Source organism: Carassius gibelio, chromosome A8, assembly GCF_023724105.1.
Source record: "Carassius gibelio isolate Cgi1373 ecotype wild population from Czech Republic chromosome A8, carGib1.2-hapl.c, whole genome shotgun sequence".
Lineage (NCBI taxonomy): Eukaryota > Metazoa > Chordata > Actinopteri > Cypriniformes > Cyprinidae > Carassius > Carassius gibelio.
In genome coordinates, this window is record NC_068378.1 from 24283661 (window position 1) to 24308275 (window position 24615).

Here is a 24615-nt window from a genome sequence, read left to right on the forward strand (position 1 = left end):
TGAACGTGTGATATTCGACTGAAGATAATAATATAATTAAAATAATGTTGACGATGAAATTAATAATCTGTGATTTAATTGAGTATATAATATGGCATCTTATTTGCTGTGCCTTTAAAAAATAGACAAAATATTTGTTTAATTTAAGCTTAATTATTTATTATTGCCTAGGCATAGGTATATGTTATTGGTTCATTTCACAAATAGGATACACTTAAAAAAAAAAAAAAAAAACACAACAAAAAAACCCTTAAGAGGCACAAATTGAAATGAATGAGACACTCTTTTTGTTCTTTTATTACTTTATTTCATAAACATTTTCATGATCTTGCACAGATTTCATTGGGATATTAACATACAATGGTACCCAGTGGCCTGCCACTAATTTAATCAACAATAATAATTCTAATAGTACTTAAAATAACAGTAATACCCATTATGTGTACAATAAACCAGGTTTCTTGAGGAAAAACAATAGCATGTATACTTGTGCCATATATTGTGACGGTTCGGCTAATGGGCTTGAAGAATCAAACATATCAAAGCTTGTAATACAGCCGTTTCTTGTTTGTCTGAGAGAGTGTTTCTGAGCACAATAACACATGTGAACCGTCCTTGAGAAGATAGGGCTGTCTGGCAATGTTTTACAAATCCCTTTCTGCTGATTTGTTGCAGATGTAGGCTACATCACTTGAAGAGTCAGCAAAAAAAAAAAGACAGAAACAAGACAGGAGGCGCTCATTCTGTGAGGATGCCAGAGAGCAGAAGAGAAGAAATGGTTGATCATCTGTAGAAAAGTAATCATTAACATCTATGAGCCAAACAGTTGTCCGTGCCTCCACATTTCTTTCTTTAGATTCCATATAAAAAACTGCTTGACCAAACCCTGGTTTATAATAAATAGGGTTTCAATGTTTGGTGTGTAACAAAGTAATCATCCTCATGGCAAAATGTTTTGGTGCAATAGAACTAGGTTATAAAAGTGAACAAGATTCAGAACACTCAAGTCGAAAATCCAGGTGTAGGAACAGATTACATCATCATCATCAGACCATGCGGTTCGTGGAATCTTTTGGTATGCAGATCTGAGCATATACAATATATACAATGTAATTTAATTCTCTGTTCTGCACCACAGATATGTAATGGTTTCTCCCAAATGATTCTTGCCACACAGAATAATCTTTAGAGTACCATTTTGTTCTTCCTCCACATTAAAGACTAAAACTCTCATTTTATAGCCTGTTCATGTAATTATGCAGGAAAACTGAATTCCTGATCCCATTATATCATATATTTATAAACACAAAGCTATTCCCTTGATCAAACAATAAAATAGCACCTCTGTTTCTGTATATGACTCTTAATGTCAGATAAAAATGCACAGTTGTTCAGATATCCTTACTAAAAATTAACTACAGTGTACTTCATCGACATCTTCTTTGAAAAATGTAGTTTTTGTGAGATTTCAGAGAAATAAATCCCTTAAAAAATAGTTTACAAATAAATTTTGTGGCCCAAGTGATGAAAAATAGAAACCAAAATATTAAAAATCTAATTTCATGCATTACCTTCCAATTATTGTGGGACTAAAACATACTTAAGAGCACACAGAAACAATAACTTAAATTCTCCCAAATGTTAACAAATAGCGTTTTTCCTTTGTATTTCGGTAGTGTTCATCTTTTGGTTCATTGCAAAGTTTACTACCTCAAGTAAAAAAAAGAAACAATAAATATTAGCATTAAACAAAAAAGAAAGGTAAAGAAACAAAATATGTGATAAACATTTCAATTTAGTACACAGTTATACTTTGGCAAAAGGCAATTGTGGAAAACAATGTGAAGATAAGCACAAGATTGCAAAATATCAGTAAGGCAGGATATCAAGAACAATTATACTGAGAGAAGCAGGAAGATGAATGTGTGTGTCAGCGTGAGTGACTGGCAGGCTCAACTGAGGATCTGGGAATGACCAGTACAAGTCGTAAACATATGGAAGTGAACACACACACAGCCCTGTCCCAAAGCCACGCCATCAACAGTCCAAAAACCTCTGAGGAAGGAAAACACAGACAGGCTGGAGGCTGGTGGACTGGGAAAACACACCGACTGATTCACCTTCACTTTCTTGAGCAATGTCTTTGACAACAAAGAGCAAAATTAAAGCAATATCAAACACAAAAAAGTTCTTAGTGAGTCATCAGGCGTTCACATTTGACAAATAACTGGATTCAAAAGAGGAAATGAAAATGAAGCTCTTTCTAAAACACTGAATATCAACCTCTGTAAAAAAAAAAAAAAAAAAAAAGAATCTTAAGATGGTCTTATCTTAAGCTTTTCTTGACCTGGAATTTACCACAATGCTCAGAAGTCCATTTAAAACGGCACATAACAGAGATCAAACACCGAAGCTCATCGACAATACCTAACCCACAAAACTGGGCTCAGAGGAATAACTTATATTTACAAATGAATTTGTCTTTTAATCTTTTGCACTTTTCATACACAAATACAACACGGTTGAAAACGTTTGATATCCTCATCAAAACTTTTACCTTTTTTATTTATATATACTACATTTATCAAAACCCCCTCTAAATAAGGCAGGGATATCATTGAGCTTACAACGATAAAAACTAGCCCGATTCAAACACACCCTCATGACCGTAAATCAGCATATTATCTGCATTCTTATCAAATGCAATAACACTACTGCATTCAGAATCACTGATGCACACTCAAAAAACAGGATAAAATCTCTTTTATCCTGTAGGGACAGCCCTGTCAAGTCCCTTTATTGAAACGTTCCTATTACACATGTTTTCCTCCTCTGAATGGTTTTTCTGTACAGTCTGAACAAAAGGGACAGTCCTAGGTGTGAATCTCACAAAAACATGTCCAGGTCACATTGTAGGAGAGCCAGATTCTGCCATAGAATAAAAAAAAATATATAAGTAAATTTTATTTCATAATTATTATTTTTTTCATTTGTCCCATAAATCTGACTTTTGTTGCAATTGTGAGTCTATATCTCACAATTCAAAATTTTTCTCAGAATTTTTAATTTACATATTGTAATTATGAGTTAAAGCCAGAACTGTGAGAAATAAACTAAGAATTGCAAGAAAAAATTCAGAACTTTGAGATAAGTCACAATTATCTTATTTTTTATCCCATGGCAGAAACCAGCTTCAACACATTTCACCCCCAAAGCACCATTAAGTTTTAATTTTTTACATTGTGACATATTAAGATGTTTTGTTTTCATGTTTTTCTCAATAGTTCTTAACAGATTCTCATTACTGCAAAGTTTTTTTTTTTTACCGGCATAAATTAATGACAATACATCATATAATACTACACTTTATAAATATGTATTTTACAATTTAAATAATATAAAATTTATTTCAACTTATAGTAATGAGATTTTTACTATTAAACCATGTCACAGTGCAACAAAAATCTTAACGGTCATTAAATCAAGATTCATTTACTTTATATGCAAAAGTTTGTAATTTAGTTTCTTGACATGTTCCCTGACATTCACTCCTAGAATGTGCGCGCGCTGTGATCAGCGTCCACTAGGTGGCAGAGTAAATTTATTGGTGTTTTCTGACCTGAAGGACCGTGGATTCAACAGGAAGCACATATTTCTGTCGTTGTGAGTGGTTAAAACCCGCTTAATAAATATTCTTGCTATGTTCCAGCAGTTCCTGATTACCACACATGTACACAGGCTTGCATAGCTGAACAACGGTTCATGTGGCCAGTCCTGTCACAATTCACTACTGAATGCAATAGCCAATGTGTAACGTCATCGAAATGAGAAATCCAGGGTACCAAGCAGATTATTGCCATTAATATTGGCAAGATTCATTCTTCATAGCAGATTTGAAATCAACAAAATTCCCTCCAGCTTCTGGTTATGTAAACTAGGGTATTTTACTGTAGAATCTCTTCTAAGTCACCTAAACATTTCATGAAACCAGACCAAACGTTCACGCACAGCCAGCAAACCGTAGAACCATCTCACTTTTCCTAAACCATAACCTCGATCGAGAAACCACTTCACAACACCTCGAGATTTGGCAGAAACTGTCGATTTAACAAAGAAACTTCTAGCGGCTGAAAGAGTTGATGGACGTAATCAAGTGTCCTCTGATAAGTCATCTTTGAAGTGTGCACACTTTTGTCAGATTGTTCCAAACACTGGTTACTCACACAAGATGAGCAATACACAGAGAAAAATACCTGTAGATATTTCATGCAATTTACAACTGACAATTAATAAAGATGTGTGTAAGAGAGAAGGTATATGTGTGTGTGTGTGTTTGTCTATTATATCCTGTCACTGTGGTCACATTTGTACAGCTTGTGTGTGCAAAATGATATCATGTTTTCAGCCAATCATGTGCTTTCTCCCGTAGGTACTGGCTCCTCCCCTTCTTCCTCAAGGGCCTCGGATATCGGACCGTTTGACTGCAGCTCCTCACCCCTGCCGGCTCTTGATAAGACCTCCATCCAACGCCGCTGCAGCTCCTCACAGTCGGCACTGAAGTAGACGGTCAAATGACTCTGGCTCATTTTGAAGGCGTTGCGTCGTTCTAGACGGTCACTTGATTCGGGTAGAGACACCTCGAACCCGATGAGGGGAATACTGCGCTGGGCTTTGACATCCTGTGCGTATGGAGAGAGAAAGGTTGAGTTCACTGGTCAATCATTAACTGACCCCTGTGAACCGCATTAGTCACGGAATGAACACTAAGGCCTTGTTTACACCTAGTGTAAACATCAGTTTGATCACATGACTCTGGCAGTAACATACATGTCAAATGCATCCCCTGCAAATGCAACCTTATGTGACCAAATGTAATTTTGATGTCAAACAAGCATATGCACTACTGTTTAAAGGTTTGGGGGCAGGGGGGTTGATAACATTTCAGTGTTTTATTAAGTTCCTTCTACTCACCAAGGCTGCATTTACTAGATTAAAAATCACTGGCAATACTGTGAAATATTACTACAATTTAAAACAACTCTTTTATTTTTGAATATATTTTAAAATGTAATTTATTCCTGTGACGGAACGCGGAATTTTCAACATCATTACTCCAGTCTTCAGTGTCACATGATCCTTCACAAATCATTCTAATATTCTGATTTGCTGCACAAGAAACATTTCTCATTATTATCAGTGTCGAAAACTGTTGCGCTGCTTCATATTTTTGTTCAAAAGAATAGCTTATTATTTTAAATAGAAATCTTTAGTAACATTATAAATGTCTTCACTATCAATTTTCAAACAATTTACTCGCTGAATAAAAAATAAATAAATAAATCACACTGACCCCAAAATGCCAGCTCTACATAAAGTCATGATGGTTCAAATTCTTGTCAAAAATACAGAAAAAAATAAGAAATCATATACAATATACAATAACACACACACTTTCATAATAGTGGTGTTTAAACCTGTGGATTAGTTGATGCAGCCTCGTCTTACCTGCGGAGCACCATAGATGTACAGCACCAGTGGTTCATTGTCAGGAATAACAAACCAAGCCTTCTGCCATCCACGTCCACTTCCCTTCTCCATATGATGCAGGAAACTACACAACACACTGTTCTCAGCTGCCACCGAGGCCTGTTTCTGTAGGAATAAAAGGGGAGAAAAAAATATAGACCACCACTAGCTTTTCATGCTTTGGGTTGCCAGATGTCAAGAGTTTAAATGTGCTATCAAACCTCTAGAATGGAGCGGCGTCTCAGTGCGCTGTTGCTCAGACTGGCCGGAGAGGGTGGCACTCCCACTAGCATGGTGTAGCAGTCTATACACACACGGTTGGCTCGGTTGTTATCGTACAACAGACGGGCGCGGAACTCCGAACACTTCCCACACACCACCTGAAATCAAGAAGCCCTTCGTCAGCCCACTACGTCCACATCAGGAGCATGTCGAGTCAAAAGAGAGTTACAGGGTAACATACATGTCCACAGGCTTTGCAGTGATGCCGTCTTTTAGTAATCGAGTTGAAAGGCTCCTGACACTTCATGCACAGCGTGACCTCCTTCTCCCGGATCGGCGTGGGCGCTCGCTTTCCAAGCTCTGAGCAATTCTGAAAACAAAGAGCGGTCAGAGAACACTGCAGCGGCCACAAAACATATTCAGAAAATTAACATGAGTTCAAATGTCATTGCATCAGTGTTTGCGATAAAAAGTACTATGATTTAAATTAAATGCCACTTGGTTTGATATTTTGTAAATTAATGTAATTACATACATTTTTAAGTGTGGCATCAAACAAATAATTTAGGTCACTATATTATGTGTTTATTCATATGAACCTGGCGTTTTCAAACATTTTGATGCCTCAGACGCCCAAATATGGCCATCCATTTGTGAATTATAAATGTTATATATTTTCATCTACAAAGAACCATTCATACTGTGGAAATCACTTTAAATATGCATACAATATTATCTGGTAAATATTTTAATTATATAGTATATATAATATCCTTGCTATTAAGTTGGCATCTTTTTTGAATTGATTAGGATCATGATTTACAACCTGAGTTCAGAAACCATAAACAAATGATTTTTTGATTTTTTTTTTATTAAACTACCTTTTTTTCACTGTATTATATTTTTAAACTAATTATATTATTTACTTACTCCGGATAGAGATTACATTTTATTTTACCATTAAAATCTGAATGAGGTCTGGATAAGGCTTTAGTGTTATTTTAGTAAGATTTATATACTATTTACAGTATTTATCAATATTCTGAATAAGCTTTTAGTAATTTTAATACTTCAACTTCAAATTATTTATTTCCCTGGGTTGCCAATGCAACATTTATATTTGAAGTTAAGCAAAAAAATTCTAATATAAATATAAAAATAATTTCATTTCATTGAAGTTTCATTTTAGCTATATTTTAATGAACACATTTTTTTTTGAATAGTTGTACTTTTAGCTTTAGTTAACAACACTGTGAGTGATAAGATAAAAACTAACCGGAGAGTTTGGAGGAGTGAAGTCCTCCTCCCGAAACGAGCAGTTGTGCATCCGGAAGGTCTCCAGCGTCTGTTCATGTCTCTGTATAGTGGCCTGGATCGCCTGTGAGAAAGAAAGTGAACAACATTTGTTAATAATGTAAGCAGGAGTGTTATAGTCGAAGGATATGAGAACCTGATGTGATGAAGGAAAGCTTACCTGAATCCAATCTCTCTTCTCCTCTTCCGTACTGGTGAAAAGAAAAAAAAGCAAACATATAAAAAATGCCAAAAGCCGCACATACTACTCTTGTTTTCCAGTGGATGACATGCTTATCTTGGGTATTTTCTCCTAATGCCCAAAAGCTCAGACAACATTTCTGAGGTTTTCAATCAACCCCAGATCTGATTTTAAAAGCAGAAGAAGCACATTCCCTCAGCCGTACCTTGCTTGCAGTTCCAGTGAACGCTGTTTTCCCGAAACCAGAAAGGTTCGCGGTACGTTCATGCTGCTGGTCTCCTTCAGCTGTGAAGCAACGCAGAGAGAATCAGCCATTTGATAACAGCAGATTTATTTTGAACATTATGCTGTAAACAAGATAAAAACACGCTGAACCTCCATCCCGTCTACATCAATCCGCGCTCGCACTCCAAACTTCTGTCCTATCAGCCTCAGTTTGGGAACACAGTACAACAACCTGTCATTGAACTTCAGAGAGAGACCAACAAAGTTAAACATGCATGATCTACCAACATTTTTACAAAGAAAAAAACTGATTTGTGTCATTAATGTTTGTCTTTGACTTACCAGAATGAGGTATCTATCCTGTGATGTCCCGTTTTTGGCTGACAGTTTCAGGATGTGTCCCTCTTTGATGAGCTCATTAGTCGGGTTAACAATGTCCTCTTCTCCACCGAGCAACTCGTACACTTTCAACAGCTTTCTCATGCGCTCCTGAGGGACAAAACATTCACACGTTTGTACAGACATCAATATGGGCAACTTTCCCCACCAATATTTGCTCATAATATATATATATATATATATATATATATATATATATATATATATATATATATATATATATATATATATATATATATTATAGTAATAATAATAATGAATAATTATATCTATGTAATTTTTAAAAAATATTTTAATATGTACTTTTACAATAGAAGAATAAAAAAGACTGCCCTGCAGTGATGGGAATAACGGCGTTATAAATAACGGCGTTACTAACGGCATTACTTTTTCCAGTAACGAGTAATCTAATTGATTACTCTTCTCATCTTAATAACGCCGTTACCGTTACTGCCAAAAAATGCGGCGCGTTACTATAACTGATGATGAAGCTGTTTTTTTTTTTTTCATCAGACCAACTAGATCTCTGAGCGAGAGGCAAATACTTTTTTTTACTGTTCTTCCTTGGTTAGTGGGCAGAGCACGAGACAAGCGCATAAATGCTGACGATTGGCTGAGGTAGAGTAAAATTTCATTGTAAGCCAATCAGAGGTAGAGTTGGGCGGGTTTTCGAAAGCACGCATAGTAGTGATGGGAATTCGGCTCTTTTGACTCAGCTCACTGAAAAGAGCCGGCTCTTTGGCTCACAAACGGCTCTTTAAATGACTTTGACTATAATATTTCAATTTTTATTACATAATTATTTAATTTCTATAGGCTAAATTTGAAAAAAAAATAGAGTTGGCTCTTCAGATATGCGAGCCAGCTCCCGAAGTTCAACTAAAAAAGCCGGCTCTTAGAGTCGGCTCATTCGCGAATCGCGAACGACTCATCAAAAGCTCATTCGCGAACGAGTCGATCCATCATCACTAACTGTGCGTTCACACCGCCGGCGTCGACAGCGTCAAAAAGCGCTCTTGCCGCTCTGCTCACGACGCTGCAGAAAGATTCGTGAGCGCTTAGACGCTCTGACGTAGATCGAATGCTTATTTTGTATTTAAAGTGGCCGCAAAGCAAACAAGCTTGTTGATCTCGTGCAGACTAACCACAAGGAGGGTAACGTTATAAGTTAACCTCATTACATATTGTTGTGGACGAAATATTAAGATCCTTTACTTAAAATTAACAAATCTCAGACACCTTGGTCAACGTATCACTTTTAATTTATTTTTTATGTCCCTGTACACAAACAGGGACACCTCAGAGATTATTGCAAACTTGAAACAGCAATAATCAACCTGTCCTCCATTGTGCTTGGGAACTAATGGTCGGAGCTGCGTTCTCTGGAATCCTCTCAAGCGGTGGACTTCTACGTTCCGATTGGTTGCTGCCCAACCGCGTCATAGCTCATTACCATAAAGTTGCCTTGATTTCAACTCTCCTCGACGCTCTCAACGGCCAAGTCGCGCCGCGCCGCTCCTCGTCGCTGCTCGATGCCGGCTTACATTGAAAATGAATGACTTCCGGCCGCTTTGACGCTCTCAACGCCGGCGGTGTGAACGCACAGTAACGCTCATTCGCGAACGACCCATCATCGGACAGGACAGGACACACAACGAACAACACAAGCCAGTCAGTCAACGAGAGACAGGTATGGCGACGAGCCCAAATAATCCAAAAGTAGCCTTCTCTAAATAGAAGTATATACATTACTTTTTCCTTCAAGAAATTAAAGAAACAATAAAAGGAAATATCAAAAGTTCCCAAAAATCTATCGTGTTATTTGCATTGATCCACTATATAAACATAATATCTACATACATGCCATTTGATTGGAGGCTAGTCTCACTTTGTCCCACAGCAACTTTTTTTTTTAGATGTGTGTACAATGTTTCATGTTTCTGTTAATAATGTATTGTATTAAGTGTCCATTTCATTATAATATTCAGATTTATCATAAATAATTGAACATGCACATGTATTTTAAGTTCCTTTAAAGAGGGGTAGAGGTGGGGTCACGTTTGAGCATTTAAAATTTAATTTTACTTGAAAGTAACGCAATAGTTACTTTCTTAAGTAACTAGTTACTTTAAAAATTTGTAACTGAGTTACTAATTTAGTTACTTTTTGGAAGAAGTAACTAGTAACTGTAACTAATTACTTTTTAAAAGTAACTTGCCCAACACTGCTGCCCTGTGCATGCTGTTTATGAAAAAATAAATATATACACACACATACACACATACATAATATACATGTTATTAAACTTTAGTGATATTAAAGTAATATTATTAAACAATGTTATATATCTATCTGTCTATTAATATGTAAATTAGATATTATTAATATATATGTTAATAATATAAATACAAGTAAAATAAAAACTACTTGAAATGTATATTCAAACACATGATGTATTATACATATCACTAAAGTATATATTATTCAAGTATTATAATAAAGATATGTCATATAGTATTACATATATCCAGTATCCAGTATATATTGTACATATGGCAAAACTACTCGAATTGCTTTCTGAAAATATGCTGTCATTTACAGTACATGATTCATGCAATTCATAACTGAATGTTACAAGCCAAGAAACGTTTTGTGCATTTGAAATATTAAGCATGTGAATAAGAGTAAATGTGTGCATATTTTAAAATAAAATATTACTTGCTATATTCAAACTGATTGCCTGATCACAATTAGACTTAGACTTTGTGGTTATGAGCTTGTTTTCAGTGATGATAAAAACGTTCGATTTGACGTTGTCTGTTTTAGGTCAGGTCTATTTGGAGGGAGGCGTCTCATGTCTCAAGATGTCGAAAATAAAAGCATAAGCAATTAACAGATTCAAATGAAAGACTTTCAAAACAGACCTCACATTAAAGAGGCAAACAAGTTTAATTACAAAGGGATGTTAAGTAGCGGTGTTGCTTTTCACCCCAGACGGAGTGTGTGTGGTTCGTCTGAAGCTGCACTCACCATTTTCCTGATGGCAGCATTTGAATGTTCTGCCGCTGTGGCGATAAGCTCCAGAGATTCTGTAAAGGATAAAGGACTTGATATTCACAAGGTGTCATTTTTCCATTTCGCCTTTTATCGTGGCTTGTTAACCTTGCATGAATCTTTTCAATGCAATATTTCCAGGCACATGCACCAATGAAACAGAAAGAGGGCCGCTGCGGTCAGTGGAGGAGATAAGGCCAGTTTGAGCGCTCCACCGCTCTGCACTCACTCTGAGCGTCTTTGAAGTCGTCTGCGTCCTCTGGCAGGCGGTGAAGATAGTCTTTGAGCAGGAGCTCGTAGCGAGGAATCCTCTGCACTGGCTCCAACATGTGGTGCTGTAGGGTAAGATTCCCACACATCTCCTCTTTCTGCAAAACACACACAAAATCATGCAATGAGCAAAAATAAACCACGCACCACAAACCCATCAAGAATGTCTGCAAAGACAGACACCTTAAAGACTTTTAAGATTAAGTCCATTTACTTAATATTTATTGTGAACAAAAGTTATCTGTGCACATAATTATTATATGTAAATGCTTTCATTAAATATATATACATTATATATTATACGTTAAGTTTTATACTATAATAAAAATACAAATATATATTAGCACTGTGAAATGATTAATCGCGATTAATGGCATCCAAAATAAACGTTTCGTTTACTCAGTATATGTGTGTACTGTGCATATTTATTATATATATAAAGATATACACAAATAGTAAATATTTAGCAAATATTTACATGTACAAATTTATATTAATTTAATTTATATTATATATAAATATATTTAATGTAGAAATATGACATATTTGTCTTAAATATATAAACATGAATGTGTTTGTATTTATATATACATAATAAATATACACAGTACAAACACATTATGTAAACAAAAACTTTTATTTTGGATGCGATTAATCACAATTAATCATTTGACAGCACTATATATATATATATATATATATATATATATATATATATATATATATATATATATATATATATATATATATATATATATATATATATATATTAGTGACATATATATTCTGTCAAAATATATGTTTTAATGCATGTGATTATTTATTTCAGGTAAATTCGTTAAAAATATTTCACGCAAATTAATGCAGAGGTGGAGCTAGAGCCAACCCACTCACAACTGCAGCTTCCAACTATTTTTTTTTCGACAAGAATTGCGTTAATGTATTTATCAAACGGGAGACCTTTCATACACACACCACAGTAAAAAAAAGATGGATCTCAAAATCATGCAGTCATTGTTGGAAAGGGGTCAAATATGCAAAAGATGCTGGAAAATCTAAGAATTTGTGGGACCTGAAGGATTTTTCTGAAGAACAGTGGGCAGTTTAACTGTTCAGGGATTTGTGAACAACTATCACACACACACATACACACACACACACACACAAAAACAGCTGTAACAAAGTATTAAGAATCAAGCATATGTAAACTTTTGAATTTTTGAATATATAATATTTATATTTTAACAAAGTATATTATTAAAATACATCCTCAAGTCTCTATACTTTGCTCCCTAGATATATGTTTTTTCCAAACTTTAATTTAGATTAATATTTAAAATTATAGGGTTGCTCAAATTCCTGAGCAATCATTTTAAAAATTTTACTTTTCCCAGTGCAATCAAATCCTTCTGGAAGAAATCAAGTCTCTGCCTACTTTATTTCCCACTAAATATTTAGTTTCACTGTGAAACACATCATGTTGCAAAAGTGAATGAATGCTCTTTCATGCTGTCTTTAACAATTAGGCTAACTCCCAAAGCCCGGGCGAGCCCGATCCAGATGATTCATGGGTAGTGTAACCGGTGCGTGACATGCCTGATCTCCTTCCAGCAGTGCTGTGATCTCAGGCGCTGGGCGTTGAGCTCTCTTAATATTCTCCACACAGTGGCAACCAGAGACGTTTGAAGTGCAGCACCAGGCCTGATTGTTGCACCATTAGTATTCATCATAACCTACAACTCCCCAAAAACAGTCCCGCACCCACAGCGACTCTGTTTCATCTGACGCACTCTATCGTGGCTGAGCCGTGGGAGCGCTCACCTCATTTTTAACATGAACGCTCTTGTCTCAGACTGTGAAGGTGAATTTGGTGGAGTGCACCTGGTGAAAAGATTACTGTATGACTAACACACGCTCCGTTCACTCAGTCCACGGGTGTGAATTATGCAATGCTGGGCGCAATTAACACTCGTTATAAGAGTGAGGGAGCTGGGAAGACTTTCTCATATTCACACATTGGAGCTGAGAGTGTGATGCTCAACAGCACTCACCACATCTGACTTCCACTTCATGTTAAAAGAAAACGTTTTTTGCCTTGACATTATCACAGTTTGAATTTTAAAGAGAAATTTTATTCTAACTCCTACTGTCGTTTCATACTTCTACACTTGAAATCTCTTCAGCGCTCTGTTTTAAACTCTACTGAGCTGCAAGCATACTAGATACAAAGTTAATAACAAAAAAGCCCACGTTAAGATACCTTATTTTAGCCTTAAATCAAATGCAGCATTGTTTGTATTCTTCCCAGATAAGGAAATAGCAGAATGCACTGCAGTTAGATTAGTCATTTAAAAATATATATATAAAATACTGGATGCAATCAAGAGATATTGTTTAAATATACATTATCGTTCAATGTTTGCTCTTATATTGCCCAAGGCTGCATTTACTTGATGAAAAACACAGTAGAAATAGCAATATTGTGAAATTTAAATAAGTTAGTCTTCAGTGTCACATGATTGCTGATTTCCTGCTCAAAAACATTTATTTATTTTTGTGGACACTGTCATCATATACTTACTTAAAAAGTTTAAAAGAACAGCATTTATTTGAAGATTATAAACATCTTTACCTTTCGATAAATTAAATGCATTATTGCTGAATTAAAATTATAAAAAAATATAACTTCTGAATTGCAGTGTATGTTTTGTGCATATATAAATATATGAGAGACTTAGGGTCACCTTTAATTTAATTATTACTGTATTCTCTTTACCTCATGAATATTTTATAATACAATATGCAGTTATGATGTAAAATAATACTTTTAACAAGAATCGTACTGATCGCAAACCTCTGAACAATAGTACTGTATATCATCCAATATTTATGTATGATACAAACGTTTATTTAGACTTGTTTTCTGAAAAAATTAATCTAATGAAGGGAGTTATGCTTAAAAGCAAGAAAATATATCGTTCAGTGAGGTAGGAAAAATAATAATTGTGTTTTCCCTTTGTTTTTTCTGACCCCACTGACAGATATTTTCTTATTTTAAGCATAAGCTCTTTTTTTATACATTTATCTGAAACCAAGACATAAGTCATTTTTCTTCTCAATCAAATATACAGTATGTTGATTTCAGAATGTCTAGTAAGAATAGTAAGTAAGAATAATTTCTTTACTACTGCTACATTCTGTATAGCATACATCAACCGATTGCTTGTAGCATCGCAAAATATTTATGCATGATACAAAAAAAATGTCTTATTACAAAGCATCGCTAGTTTAGCACAGTGTTTAGATCCCGGTCTGGTACCTGGATGTTGTGAATGATGGCTTTGAACTGAGAGGAGCGCTGCATCCAGGTGTTCACCAGCTCCATGGCCCGGTCAAAGTTTTTCACATACTCGCCGTACATCTTCAGGAAAGGCGCCAGTTTCTGCAGGATGTCCCCGATGCGGGGGTTCAGATCCCTGAGGAGAGAGGCGGAAGTCAAGGTCCGTTCATCATTTGTGTCCCAACTCAATGAGAAGTTCACCCTTCCCTTTCCAAAACTGGACTGTTTTATGGAAAACATATGTTGCATATGTCCACTGAAATCAAACTCCATTGAAACTTTTCTAGTTATGTCCAAAAGAAAATTGATGTAAATCTCTGATTTCATCTGATTGCATGAGCCACTGTAAAAAAAATTAATAAATAAACCTTGTTAAATAGTCAAAGCCTTTAACAACACTTCAGTTTAACACTCTAGAATTTTCTGTTATGTTCCAACTCTACTATTTAAAATAACATTCTATATTTAGACTAAACAAATATTTTTCAATGGCGTTATTAATAATTAACATGAACATATTTTTATGTAACTAGCTCTTTATATAAAGGTAATATATATATAAATATGTCCAAGTTTATCCACGAATACATAGTGTATACAGTATACACTGCTGTCAATATTTTTGTCTTGTTTTCCAGTACAAAAATACATTTACTTGAGAAACAAAATTTCCTCAGATATTGAAGTGTGTAGAATAAGTCTTGTTTTCTGAAAGTCAGCTTTTTTTTAAAGAATAATAAAAATATCTCACAGATGGGTAGGAAAAATAATCTGGTTTCCCTCTGAATAAAGTTTATTTTTCTAAACCCACTGGCAGATATCGTCCAGAAAACAAGACTTAATATATTAAATGATTTCGCTTTTTAAGTAAACCTGTCTTGTATTTGTACTGGAAAATAAGACCAAAATACTGTGTAAGAATCTTTTTTTTTAATACTACTACAAACTATATGTGACCCTGAAACACAAAACCAGTCATACGGCTCAATTTCTTAAAATTGAGATTTATATACCATCTGAAAGCTGAATAAATAAGCTTTCCATTGATGTATGGTTTAGCCAAGATACAATTATTAGAAAATCTGGAATCTGAAGGTGCCAAAAAATCTAAATACTGAGAAAATCACCTTTAAAGTTGTCTAAATGAAGTTCTTAGCAATGCATATTATTAATGAAAAAATACGTTTTGATATATTTACAATAGGAAATTTACAATTAATCTTCTGGACAGAGAAAGTATAGAGAGAAAATAGAACATTAGAAACATTACCATTTTACCATAATAAAATCTCTATCACAGTCCCTTTCTTTCTTTCTTTCTCACCATTCCTCCATGCGTTTCTCCAGCGCTGGCAGCAGGAACTGCTGGTGGAAGCAGTAGATGGAGCAGATGTTGGAGAAGATGCCCATGACCACCTCACAGGGGAAGGAGCTGCGAGCTCGGGCCTCCTCCATCAGCTGGGCGCAGAACACCTGGTCCAGGAGGTGCAGTCTGGACACGTAAGCCTTCTCCGTATGCAGCAGCTCATTAGCAATGTTAAACACCCGCTGCTGGACTGACAGCTGCAAAACCAGAAAATGATGGCTGAATAATGAGTCTGAACACTCCTGTCACAAGAAGCTGAAGAGCATAGTATAAGTCTCATTCTGAAGATTTACTTCTAATAGTAAGAACATTTAAAAAAAACATTCAAATGTAATAAAGTTATATTAATGAATTTAGAATATACTTTAGAAGCATGATAAACTGATCTTAATAAATAAAAAATTTAGTGATTTTTAAAAAAAGCTTCTTTATATTGTTAACATTTATATTTTAGTAAATATATTTATTTAATAACATAAACCATTATTAATTGTATTTTATTATGCATTATAATTTTTATTATTCATGAAAATGAAAATAAATTAGAAAAAATATTTATGATGTAAAAATTTAATATAAAAAAACTATTATAATTATATTAAATTAAAATAAAAGCAAAATATAGACATATATTTAATAATATAATGTATTTGTGAATTCACATATTAAAAATATGTATTTTAATCAGGGTTTCTTGTAGCAAATTTGTAATTTATCCTTTAGAATTAATTAAGATGTATTTACAATATGTAAATAAGTCTTTGGTAATACCCAGGTATTTAAAAGTAAGATCATATTTCATAATTTTCCCACCTTCTGAATAAAGTGTAGTTAAACAGGTAGAGTGTCTGAAGGAAACACACTTCTCCTCACCTCAGTGGAGTCTTGTCGTTCAGCTTTAGGCAGAGGTTGTAGAGCCATGGGGTTCATCTCACTCTCGTCCCCGCTGCCCTCCTCCATATCACTGTCTCCCTCTGAGTCTCTGCCGCCCTCCACACCACTGGCCCCGTCTCCTTCGGGCCCCTCGGCATAGCTGCAAGGAAGCCCGGGCCCTGGGCTGCAGGGGCAAATCTCCCTCTCGTCCCCAACAAAGCAGAGCTCCTCGCTGTGTGAGGGCGAGCTGATGCTGTCAATACCACTGTCTCTATTGGCCAGCTTCCCATCCATCTGTGACGGAGGGAGGGACAAGCGTTCCGAGGGGATTTCTGATTGGTTGGCTGTAAGGTCCCTCGTTTCCATAGTGTCCAGCAGTTTATCAGAGGCACCATAGCCTGATTCCATAGAGAGACGCTTTTCTGAGCAGGAAGCCCCGAGTTCGCTGTCATCCTCCTCGGTTTCGTCCACCTCTTCTTCCTCCTCCTTTTCTTCTTTCTCGACCTCGTCCTCAGCCAGCGGCGCCTCTAGTGGTTCCTGAAGGGACGTGCAGGGCAGGATGAACTCCGAGGGTGGAGGGCTAAAAGGCCCAGAAGCGGCCTGCTGTTCGGGGACCCGTGGGGTGCACATCACTCCCCCGGTGATATCTGGCACAACGATGATCTGCTCCCTAAAAAAAAAAAAAAGAGAGATAAAAAAAAAAAAACTTTATTCACATTGCATACGGCAAACATGTCTTAATATGTTTATAGAAATATTTAAAATACATCACATTGTGAGCATATTTATTATTAAAATAATAAAATAAAAACTAAATACATTCAATTAAATAAAAAAAAATAAAAAATTCGACTATCAATATCCTTAAGACAAATATTAACTTTAGAAGCAAATCTGCTAAAAAAAATCTATTAACATCTGTTTTCACTTCTTTACAATTCTTCTACCCAAACAATACTTCACTAAATAAATAAAAAATATATTTTGTTTAAATAATTAAAAAAATAGGCACTTTCTCTAAAAAAGTCTTAATGTCTTACGCAATTCTTATCAATGACATATTGCTTTACCTTAAATTTAAAGCCAAAGTAAATTAAAAGCTTAATTTAGTAAGATTTATGCTTAAAAAAAAGAAACTCTTTCTAAAAAAAAAAGAAAAATTTCAAAAAAAAAAAAAAATCTAAACATTTTTATGTTTATGCCTTTTTTATGCAATTATGCTTCTCAAGTACATAATGTTTTGAGGATTTTTTAATATATTTTACTAGAAAACATGTAAAAAACATTAAGTCAAATACATTGATTAATAAATAGATCAGTAGTTATGAATAATAATCTAAAAAGCGGCTCCAGTGACAAGCGTTTGACTGACGGTGATCTCTCACCTCTCAAACTTCTCGATGAGTGAGAGGACACAAGTGGGGGAGGAGCTTCCCTCTGCTCGCGGTAAGGTGGCGTGTGATTGGCGGGGGTCGGCAGGGAGAGGGCGGGAGGGTGGTGGAGGTGGGAGGGGTTTATCCGGGGGGCATGTCCTTCGAGCACTCTTCTGCTGTAGATGAGGGGGTTTCGGGGGCACTGAACGAGACAAAATCAATCCTCAAATCAATACAGTGAGACTGGTGCGCAATCACATGACCGCATGATAGACGCACACCTATATTAAATTGGAACAATAGGGTAGAATAACAAGTACTTTAGATTCCATTAGATTCCATCATATATATATATATATATATATATATATATATATATATATATATATATATATATATATATATATATATATATATATATATATATATATATATATATATATATATATATAATATTTTAAATGATTCATGAGGTCAAAGACAATTCAGTAAACACAAGAATAATGGTGATGTCATTTTCATTTCAAGGTTTGCGTATATTTAAATATGCATATAGACTACCATTCTAAAGATTTTTTTTTTACTTTTTGCTATGAATGTAAGAAATTTATAATTTTATTAATTTAATAAACAGTAAAGATTTTTACACAATTACCAAAAATTGCTTTTCAGAAGGATAATATAACACTGAAGGAGTAATGATGCTGACATTTCAGCTTTGCATCACAAGAATAAATTGCATTTTGAAATATATTAAAATAAAAACAGTTATTTCAATGCTTCAGAAGACTTGAAATATGGCATAAAAGTTCCCTTTTTGTAATTTTTAGAGCTTGTTCACGTTTTTTGTGAATTGTATAGAAACAAAAAGCTTGGACATTCTGCATTTTGTGTCATATTGGTGAGTAAATGATGATAGAAGTTTAATTTGTGGTTGAACTATCCCTTTAAATGTACCTTGAGGCTTTGGCCCAGGTAAAGGTGGGCGTGTTTTAGTGGGTGGAGGCGGGACGTCCTGAGGTCCGTCCTCACTTGTGCCATTGCAGTGCTGTGTTTCCAGGGGTCCAGGGTCAGAGCAGAGGCGCTGTGGGGTCTCATGGGCTCCGAGGCAGGGGCCTGGCTCAAGGGACAGACTCTTGGTTAGCAGCTGTGGACTGGTGGATGATGGGCCTGACAGAAAGAGAGAGTGCAGACTCGCTTGGATTTGGAGAGTAAAGGGAATCTGAACAAAGGGAAGAAACCATGGCTGATGTTCTTTATCAGTTACAGCCCATAACTTGTCATTGGCTCCATTTGAGTTGGTTTTGGCCAAAATGAGACTTGTTTTTAAATTCAGATTAGTTTGAGTTGAAATACACCACTCTCTCTTTCATAGCCAGAGCTTTGTGATTTAACAGCAGCATGTACACAATACAGTGTGTTCCCATCAGGGTCGTAAATGTGAAGAAAATTGACTTTGGCAAGAAAATAAAACAGTTACTTGTAAGCGATGTGAGTCATTGCAAATGATCGACCAAAACAGTCACAATTCATGCATTTCCTAACAACTTTTAACATCAGAAGATTTTGTAGGATAATGAAAGTTTTTCTCCAGTACAACATGGGAATTAAGCCACTACAACAATGAGAAAAAAAAAATATGAGAAACAAACCTGATGTGCTTATTTTCATTTTTACAGAGAGACAGACTGATTCATATTAAGTGCCATAATGATCCGCGTTGTTTGAACGTTTGAGGTCAGTATGTTTTAATGTTTTTAAACGAAGTCTCTAATTGCTCACCAAGACTGGATTTTGCGATGCAAAAATTCAACCCACTGCCATTTAAAAAATAAAAACTGTCTCATCATTGCAAGCGTTATAATCTCAGACAGCAAACACTTCAAGTATCAACAACAGAGAAGAAAACGTTGGGCAAATTCAATTCAGTCTAATTTAATGGAGCCGGCTGGGCGTAATGGATTTCAGTTTGACTGAGGGATATGTTTGAATGCCAGAGATCATAAATGTACAAAACGTTTTCACACAAATCACCTCTGGCTCAACAAACTGCGAGTCCAGATCCAGTGATAAGTCCAAGTATATATACTTCACATCAGTCTTGGGCTTCAATTACACACTTCGTTTGTGCTGACACAATGTGAACATGACATCAAACTGTGTAGAGAGACTTCTGGGTAAATAGGGAGAGCGGTTGAGTGCTCTGTGCCCGTGTTAGGCCATCGTGTGCTAAGTAGGTCAGTGTGTTAAAGTGCCAGTCACTACTGTGTATATTTGCCTGTTCAGCTCAATCATTGTAACACGTCATAAGTTTGGATCTAGTGACATAAAAATCACAGGCTACAAACATTGCACATGAAAATACGATTTGAAGGGCTTTGATATCAAAATGAGCACGGACAGGAAAAAAATCTTGTAGGAATTTCTTAAAGTGGTACAGTCGGGTCAGATGGTCAGCAGACCCGCCGTCTAGATGATGTTGCCATTTTAAAAAAAGCTTGTCCGTCCCCTTACAAAGAGTTAATTGGTTCCATATGGTGATACTCATACCAGCTAGTGAAGGCAGGGGGCTGAAATGACTTCCACATGCTCCACCAAAATTACTTAAAGGTGAAGAAAGACTAGTGAGGGAGAAAACCAGCGTTATCCTAGCCGCAGATTTGGATTCGCAGCACATGTTGTTTTTCCCATGTGCTCTGGAGTTCCTGTACGGGAAAGGGATGTGTGCTGTGACCTACAAGCCTGTTTAAGTTTGATGTATTAAATATGGATCAAAAGAACAGGCCCATCCAAAACACAGTATAATGTTTTTCAAATTAATCTTTAAAAAACTTTTTCTGTTATTACAAATAGCAGGATTACACTATGCGTCATGAAAGCTGCACAGGTACACGAAGGTTGAGGTATTTATTAAAGGGGTAATCCACAAAGTCCAAAAACAGGTTAAGGTCATAACACAGGAAATCAGTCCAAACAATAGCAATAGGAAACGGGTGATCCGAACAGGCAGAGAAGCAAAACTAGGACTCAAGACGCAGGAGAATCAGACAAGAGACTATAAAAAAAACAATGCAGACAGAGAGAACCGGGCTTATACAGGGTGAGCTAACAATGCTAATGTTAGCTCACCCTGCTGTTATGAAACAAATATATATTGCAGTATATTGGAAAATATCATGTAATATATTAGGGATATATTCTTAAATATTTTTTTTCCAATATATTGCAATATCTTGAAAGCGGCAATCATTTGTATATTTTGCAATCTATTATATAATATATGTATCATCAATATATTATTAAATGTATTCAAATATATAAAATATTAGAAAATAAAAATGGAAAATAATATATTACAATATATCACAATATATTTTAAGAAATATATTGGTAAATACATTTTCCTTTCGTAAGGGTGAGCACTCCAGCTGAGATGGTGATTGTGACACTGTGCTTTATAGTCGATATGTATTCTGGGTGGCAGTTATATATATATCATTTAGATACTTCTACGTTTTTTTTTTTTTTTCTTATTTAGAATTTATTTTTTATTTTATTTTTTAAGTTTAGAAATTGTAATAATTGTTTTTGTAATTTTTATATGATTTTTAAAATGTATATATATATATATATATATATATATTTTTTTTTTTTTTTGTTGTTGTTGTTTTTTTTTTTGTTATTTCAGTACATCAAGTTTTATGTGAAAATGAGAAATGTTGCCTTGGCAATTAGCTGGAATTAATTTTTTTTTTTTTCAGTTCATGTTTATTTCAAATTACAAAAATAAACTGAATCATAAAACAATATATACAGTACTACAGTTTATTAAATGCAATTATTCAAGTACTACAATTACTATAATAAGAAAATTATATTTCAGTCTTTCTACTTCAAAATGTAATGTTTAATTAAATGTTACTTGTCAGTTTTTTGTAATTATTAGTTAAATAGTTTAATTGCATCATTTCAAAATTTAAATGTTACTATCTGCCAGTGGAAAATTGTTCATCTAGATGCTTAGAAAAGAAAAAAATCATATTGACATACATGAAGTGTAATACTTAGTGTAAGCAGTTTGTTCAGATACATAACCCATATATGAGCAATGATGCCACTATAGTTAGTTTTGCTTAGCTTAATGCTAATTATACAAGCTCATTGCCCAATATAACAATTTAATACTTAAATTAACAGAGATGAATCCAGAAACACACGGTTCAATTTCTATTCAAACAGAACCTAACTAGTTTCTCACATGGTCTGTGAAACAGACTTCTTTTTCCATAGCAGACAGAAAAAAAATCTTTCCATTTACAGGCACAAAGCCTAAAGTCAACCGAGGCACAAAGTCATCAAGACATCTAAACAGACGGGAAAATTCTTCCTGTATGGCCAAAAGCGTGCATTTGAATGAATACTAGGATTGCATGCTCATTCTACAAACTGAAAGCCATCATTGTACTTGTACCTTACATGTGCAATGACAATAAAGTTGAATCTAATCTAATCTAACCATAAATAAAGCACTGCTGAAATACGCTTCATACAGGCGCCTTCTCTTCTGAGAAGTTTACTTCTGACTGACTGATATTCTCATGCTCCATTTCTCCTGAAGGCAGAAAGTGAAGACAGGGGCTTTTAGGGCCATGAAGATAAAGCAGAGACACACACACCGGAGTAAAAATATGCGCTACTGCTCTTCAATTCAGAGATTTAAGATTAATCCTTGACATGCTTTGGCAGCAGTTTATTAAAGGAATACTTCACCTCCAGTTCTGTCTTCACCCCCGTGTCACTTCTAATCCATATGAAAAAGAGAAGTTATGGTTTCCACCATCACATACATGTAACCAATCCCATAAACGTCAAGATCAGGCTTCTCATATCATTAGCAAAATATTTTGACAAGAGTTTGTTGATTTTTACAATTAATAACCCTATATAAGCTCTTTGATAAAGTAGTCAATCCAATGATATCAATTACGTTATGTGTCTGATGTTATAGAGAGCAATACATAAAATGCATTACCATTCTAATACATGGACTTGTAGAGAAGAAACTCCTGTATAATTCACTTTTCCTCTTCTACGGAATCAACTTCTGGTTCAAACAGACATGGCTGAATTAATCGAGTATTGCAGTTTGTCACTGTGTCAGCTGCTGTGATTGAGTGGAGGCGGGGACTAATTTGCATATTCATGAATCTGCCTATATGCTATGATATTTTTAGGCATGCAGAAATTACTTTCACAGGAAAAAAATGCTTAAATATGTCATTTTGATTACCAGTTTGATCAGTAGATCAATTTTATGAGATAAAATAAATGAGTAACTTCACATGAACCATATATGAGCCAATATCACATAAGCAAGAGTGCTGTTTTTCCAGAATATCAGCACAATTGCAAATGTTATATTGACATTTAACATTTACAAGTTAATATTGCGAGCTACATTTTAAACATTAATATCAGCTTTTTTGTACTATTGGTCCACAGCTGCATTAAACAGCCTTTTTAAATACACCTAAACACCACTTTGGAGGCAACTTCTGCAGTGCAAAGATGGATTTGGTTGATACCAATTTTATGTGACTGGTATTATTGTCTTTTCACTGTCTGAATTTATTTATTAAATGTAAGAATAATTTTTTTGACATACAAAATAATGCATACTTTTAAGGTTAAATAAAATTCCATTATAAGGGTAAAAGATCCTGTGGAAATCAGTTCAAGGGGGCAAATATTGCCTTGTAGTGGATCGTATTGAACTCATAGTTAATTTCTGTCACTGCTGTAAACTAACACCACACATACATGAAAAATATGAAAAGCTTCAGTATAGTGAGTGGTCCATGACAGGCCTAAACCAATCCAGGTACACTGCAAAAATATTTAGCGTTTGAAACAACATAGGGTGACTAAATGACAGAATTTCCATATTTTTGTTTAACATGCCTTTGAGAAACTCAATTCCAATGAGAAGTTCATGTCACAGATGGTCTGTAAGCATCCTCTGAACTACCCATGATTCAATAGAACATCTGCCTCACCAGCTTCCCTAACAAAACCACTTTAAAGACATTCACAGCCAGATTTACTATTGACTGTAGCAGTTTGCATTTCAATAAGAACCCGTGGGTTCACTTCGAAAGAATTCCCATCGTAAAACGAAAGTTCCAAGTATGTGTTTATACGGTCACAACTGAACCTAAAAGAAACTGCCAACCTGGCTAAAACCAGAGGAAAACATTTCAAGGTCATTCTCTGAGTGTGAAATCGGGACATCAGCGCACACCTCGTGCATAAGCAAACAGGATGTACCTGCACCTGCACTGTAAGGAAGTGACTATTAAAGACATTCAGGTCCCAGGTCAAATTCTTCTCCTAAATGGTGCCAAGAGGCCTGTAAAAAATGAGCTGTGGTCTGGTGTAGACAGGTGGAGGTACTGCTGGCAAGGCACTGAGG

At 35.2% G+C, this 24615-nt stretch overlaps 1 protein-coding gene across 3 annotated transcripts in view; it reads right to left on the reverse strand.

Moving 5' to 3' along the window:
- Positions 1-284: 284 nt before the first annotated feature.
- Positions 285-24615, reverse strand: part of LOC128018964 (FYVE, RhoGEF and PH domain-containing protein 1) — a 49944-nt gene continuing 25613 nt past the window's right edge. For 2 of the 3 annotated variants that reach the window (XM_052604887.1, XM_052604888.1), the window contains exons 2-17: positions 19101-19259; positions 18156-18345; positions 16771-17440; positions 15856-16094; positions 14511-14667; positions 11151-11289; positions 10898-10956; positions 7811-7957; positions 7619-7711; positions 7449-7528; positions 7223-7253; positions 7025-7126; positions 5990-6118; positions 5748-5906; positions 5506-5652; positions 285-4679 (exon numbers count right to left, since the gene is read on the reverse strand). In XM_052604887.1, the coding sequence (XP_052460847.1) occupies positions 4410-4679; positions 5506-5652; positions 5748-5906; positions 5990-6118; positions 7025-7126; positions 7223-7253; positions 7449-7528; positions 7619-7711; positions 7811-7957; positions 10898-10956; positions 11151-11289; positions 14511-14667; positions 15856-16094; positions 16771-17440; positions 18156-18345; positions 19101-19259 (2771 nt within the window). In that variant the 3' untranslated portion in view covers positions 285-4409. Of the gene's footprint in view, positions 4680-5505; positions 5653-5747; positions 5907-5989; positions 6119-7024; positions 7127-7222; positions 7254-7448; positions 7529-7618; positions 7712-7810; positions 7958-10897; positions 10957-11150; positions 11290-14510; positions 14668-15855; positions 16095-16770; positions 17441-18155; positions 18346-19100; positions 19314-24615 lie in introns of all 3 variants that reach the window. The other variant, XM_052604886.1, reaches the window with a different exon arrangement.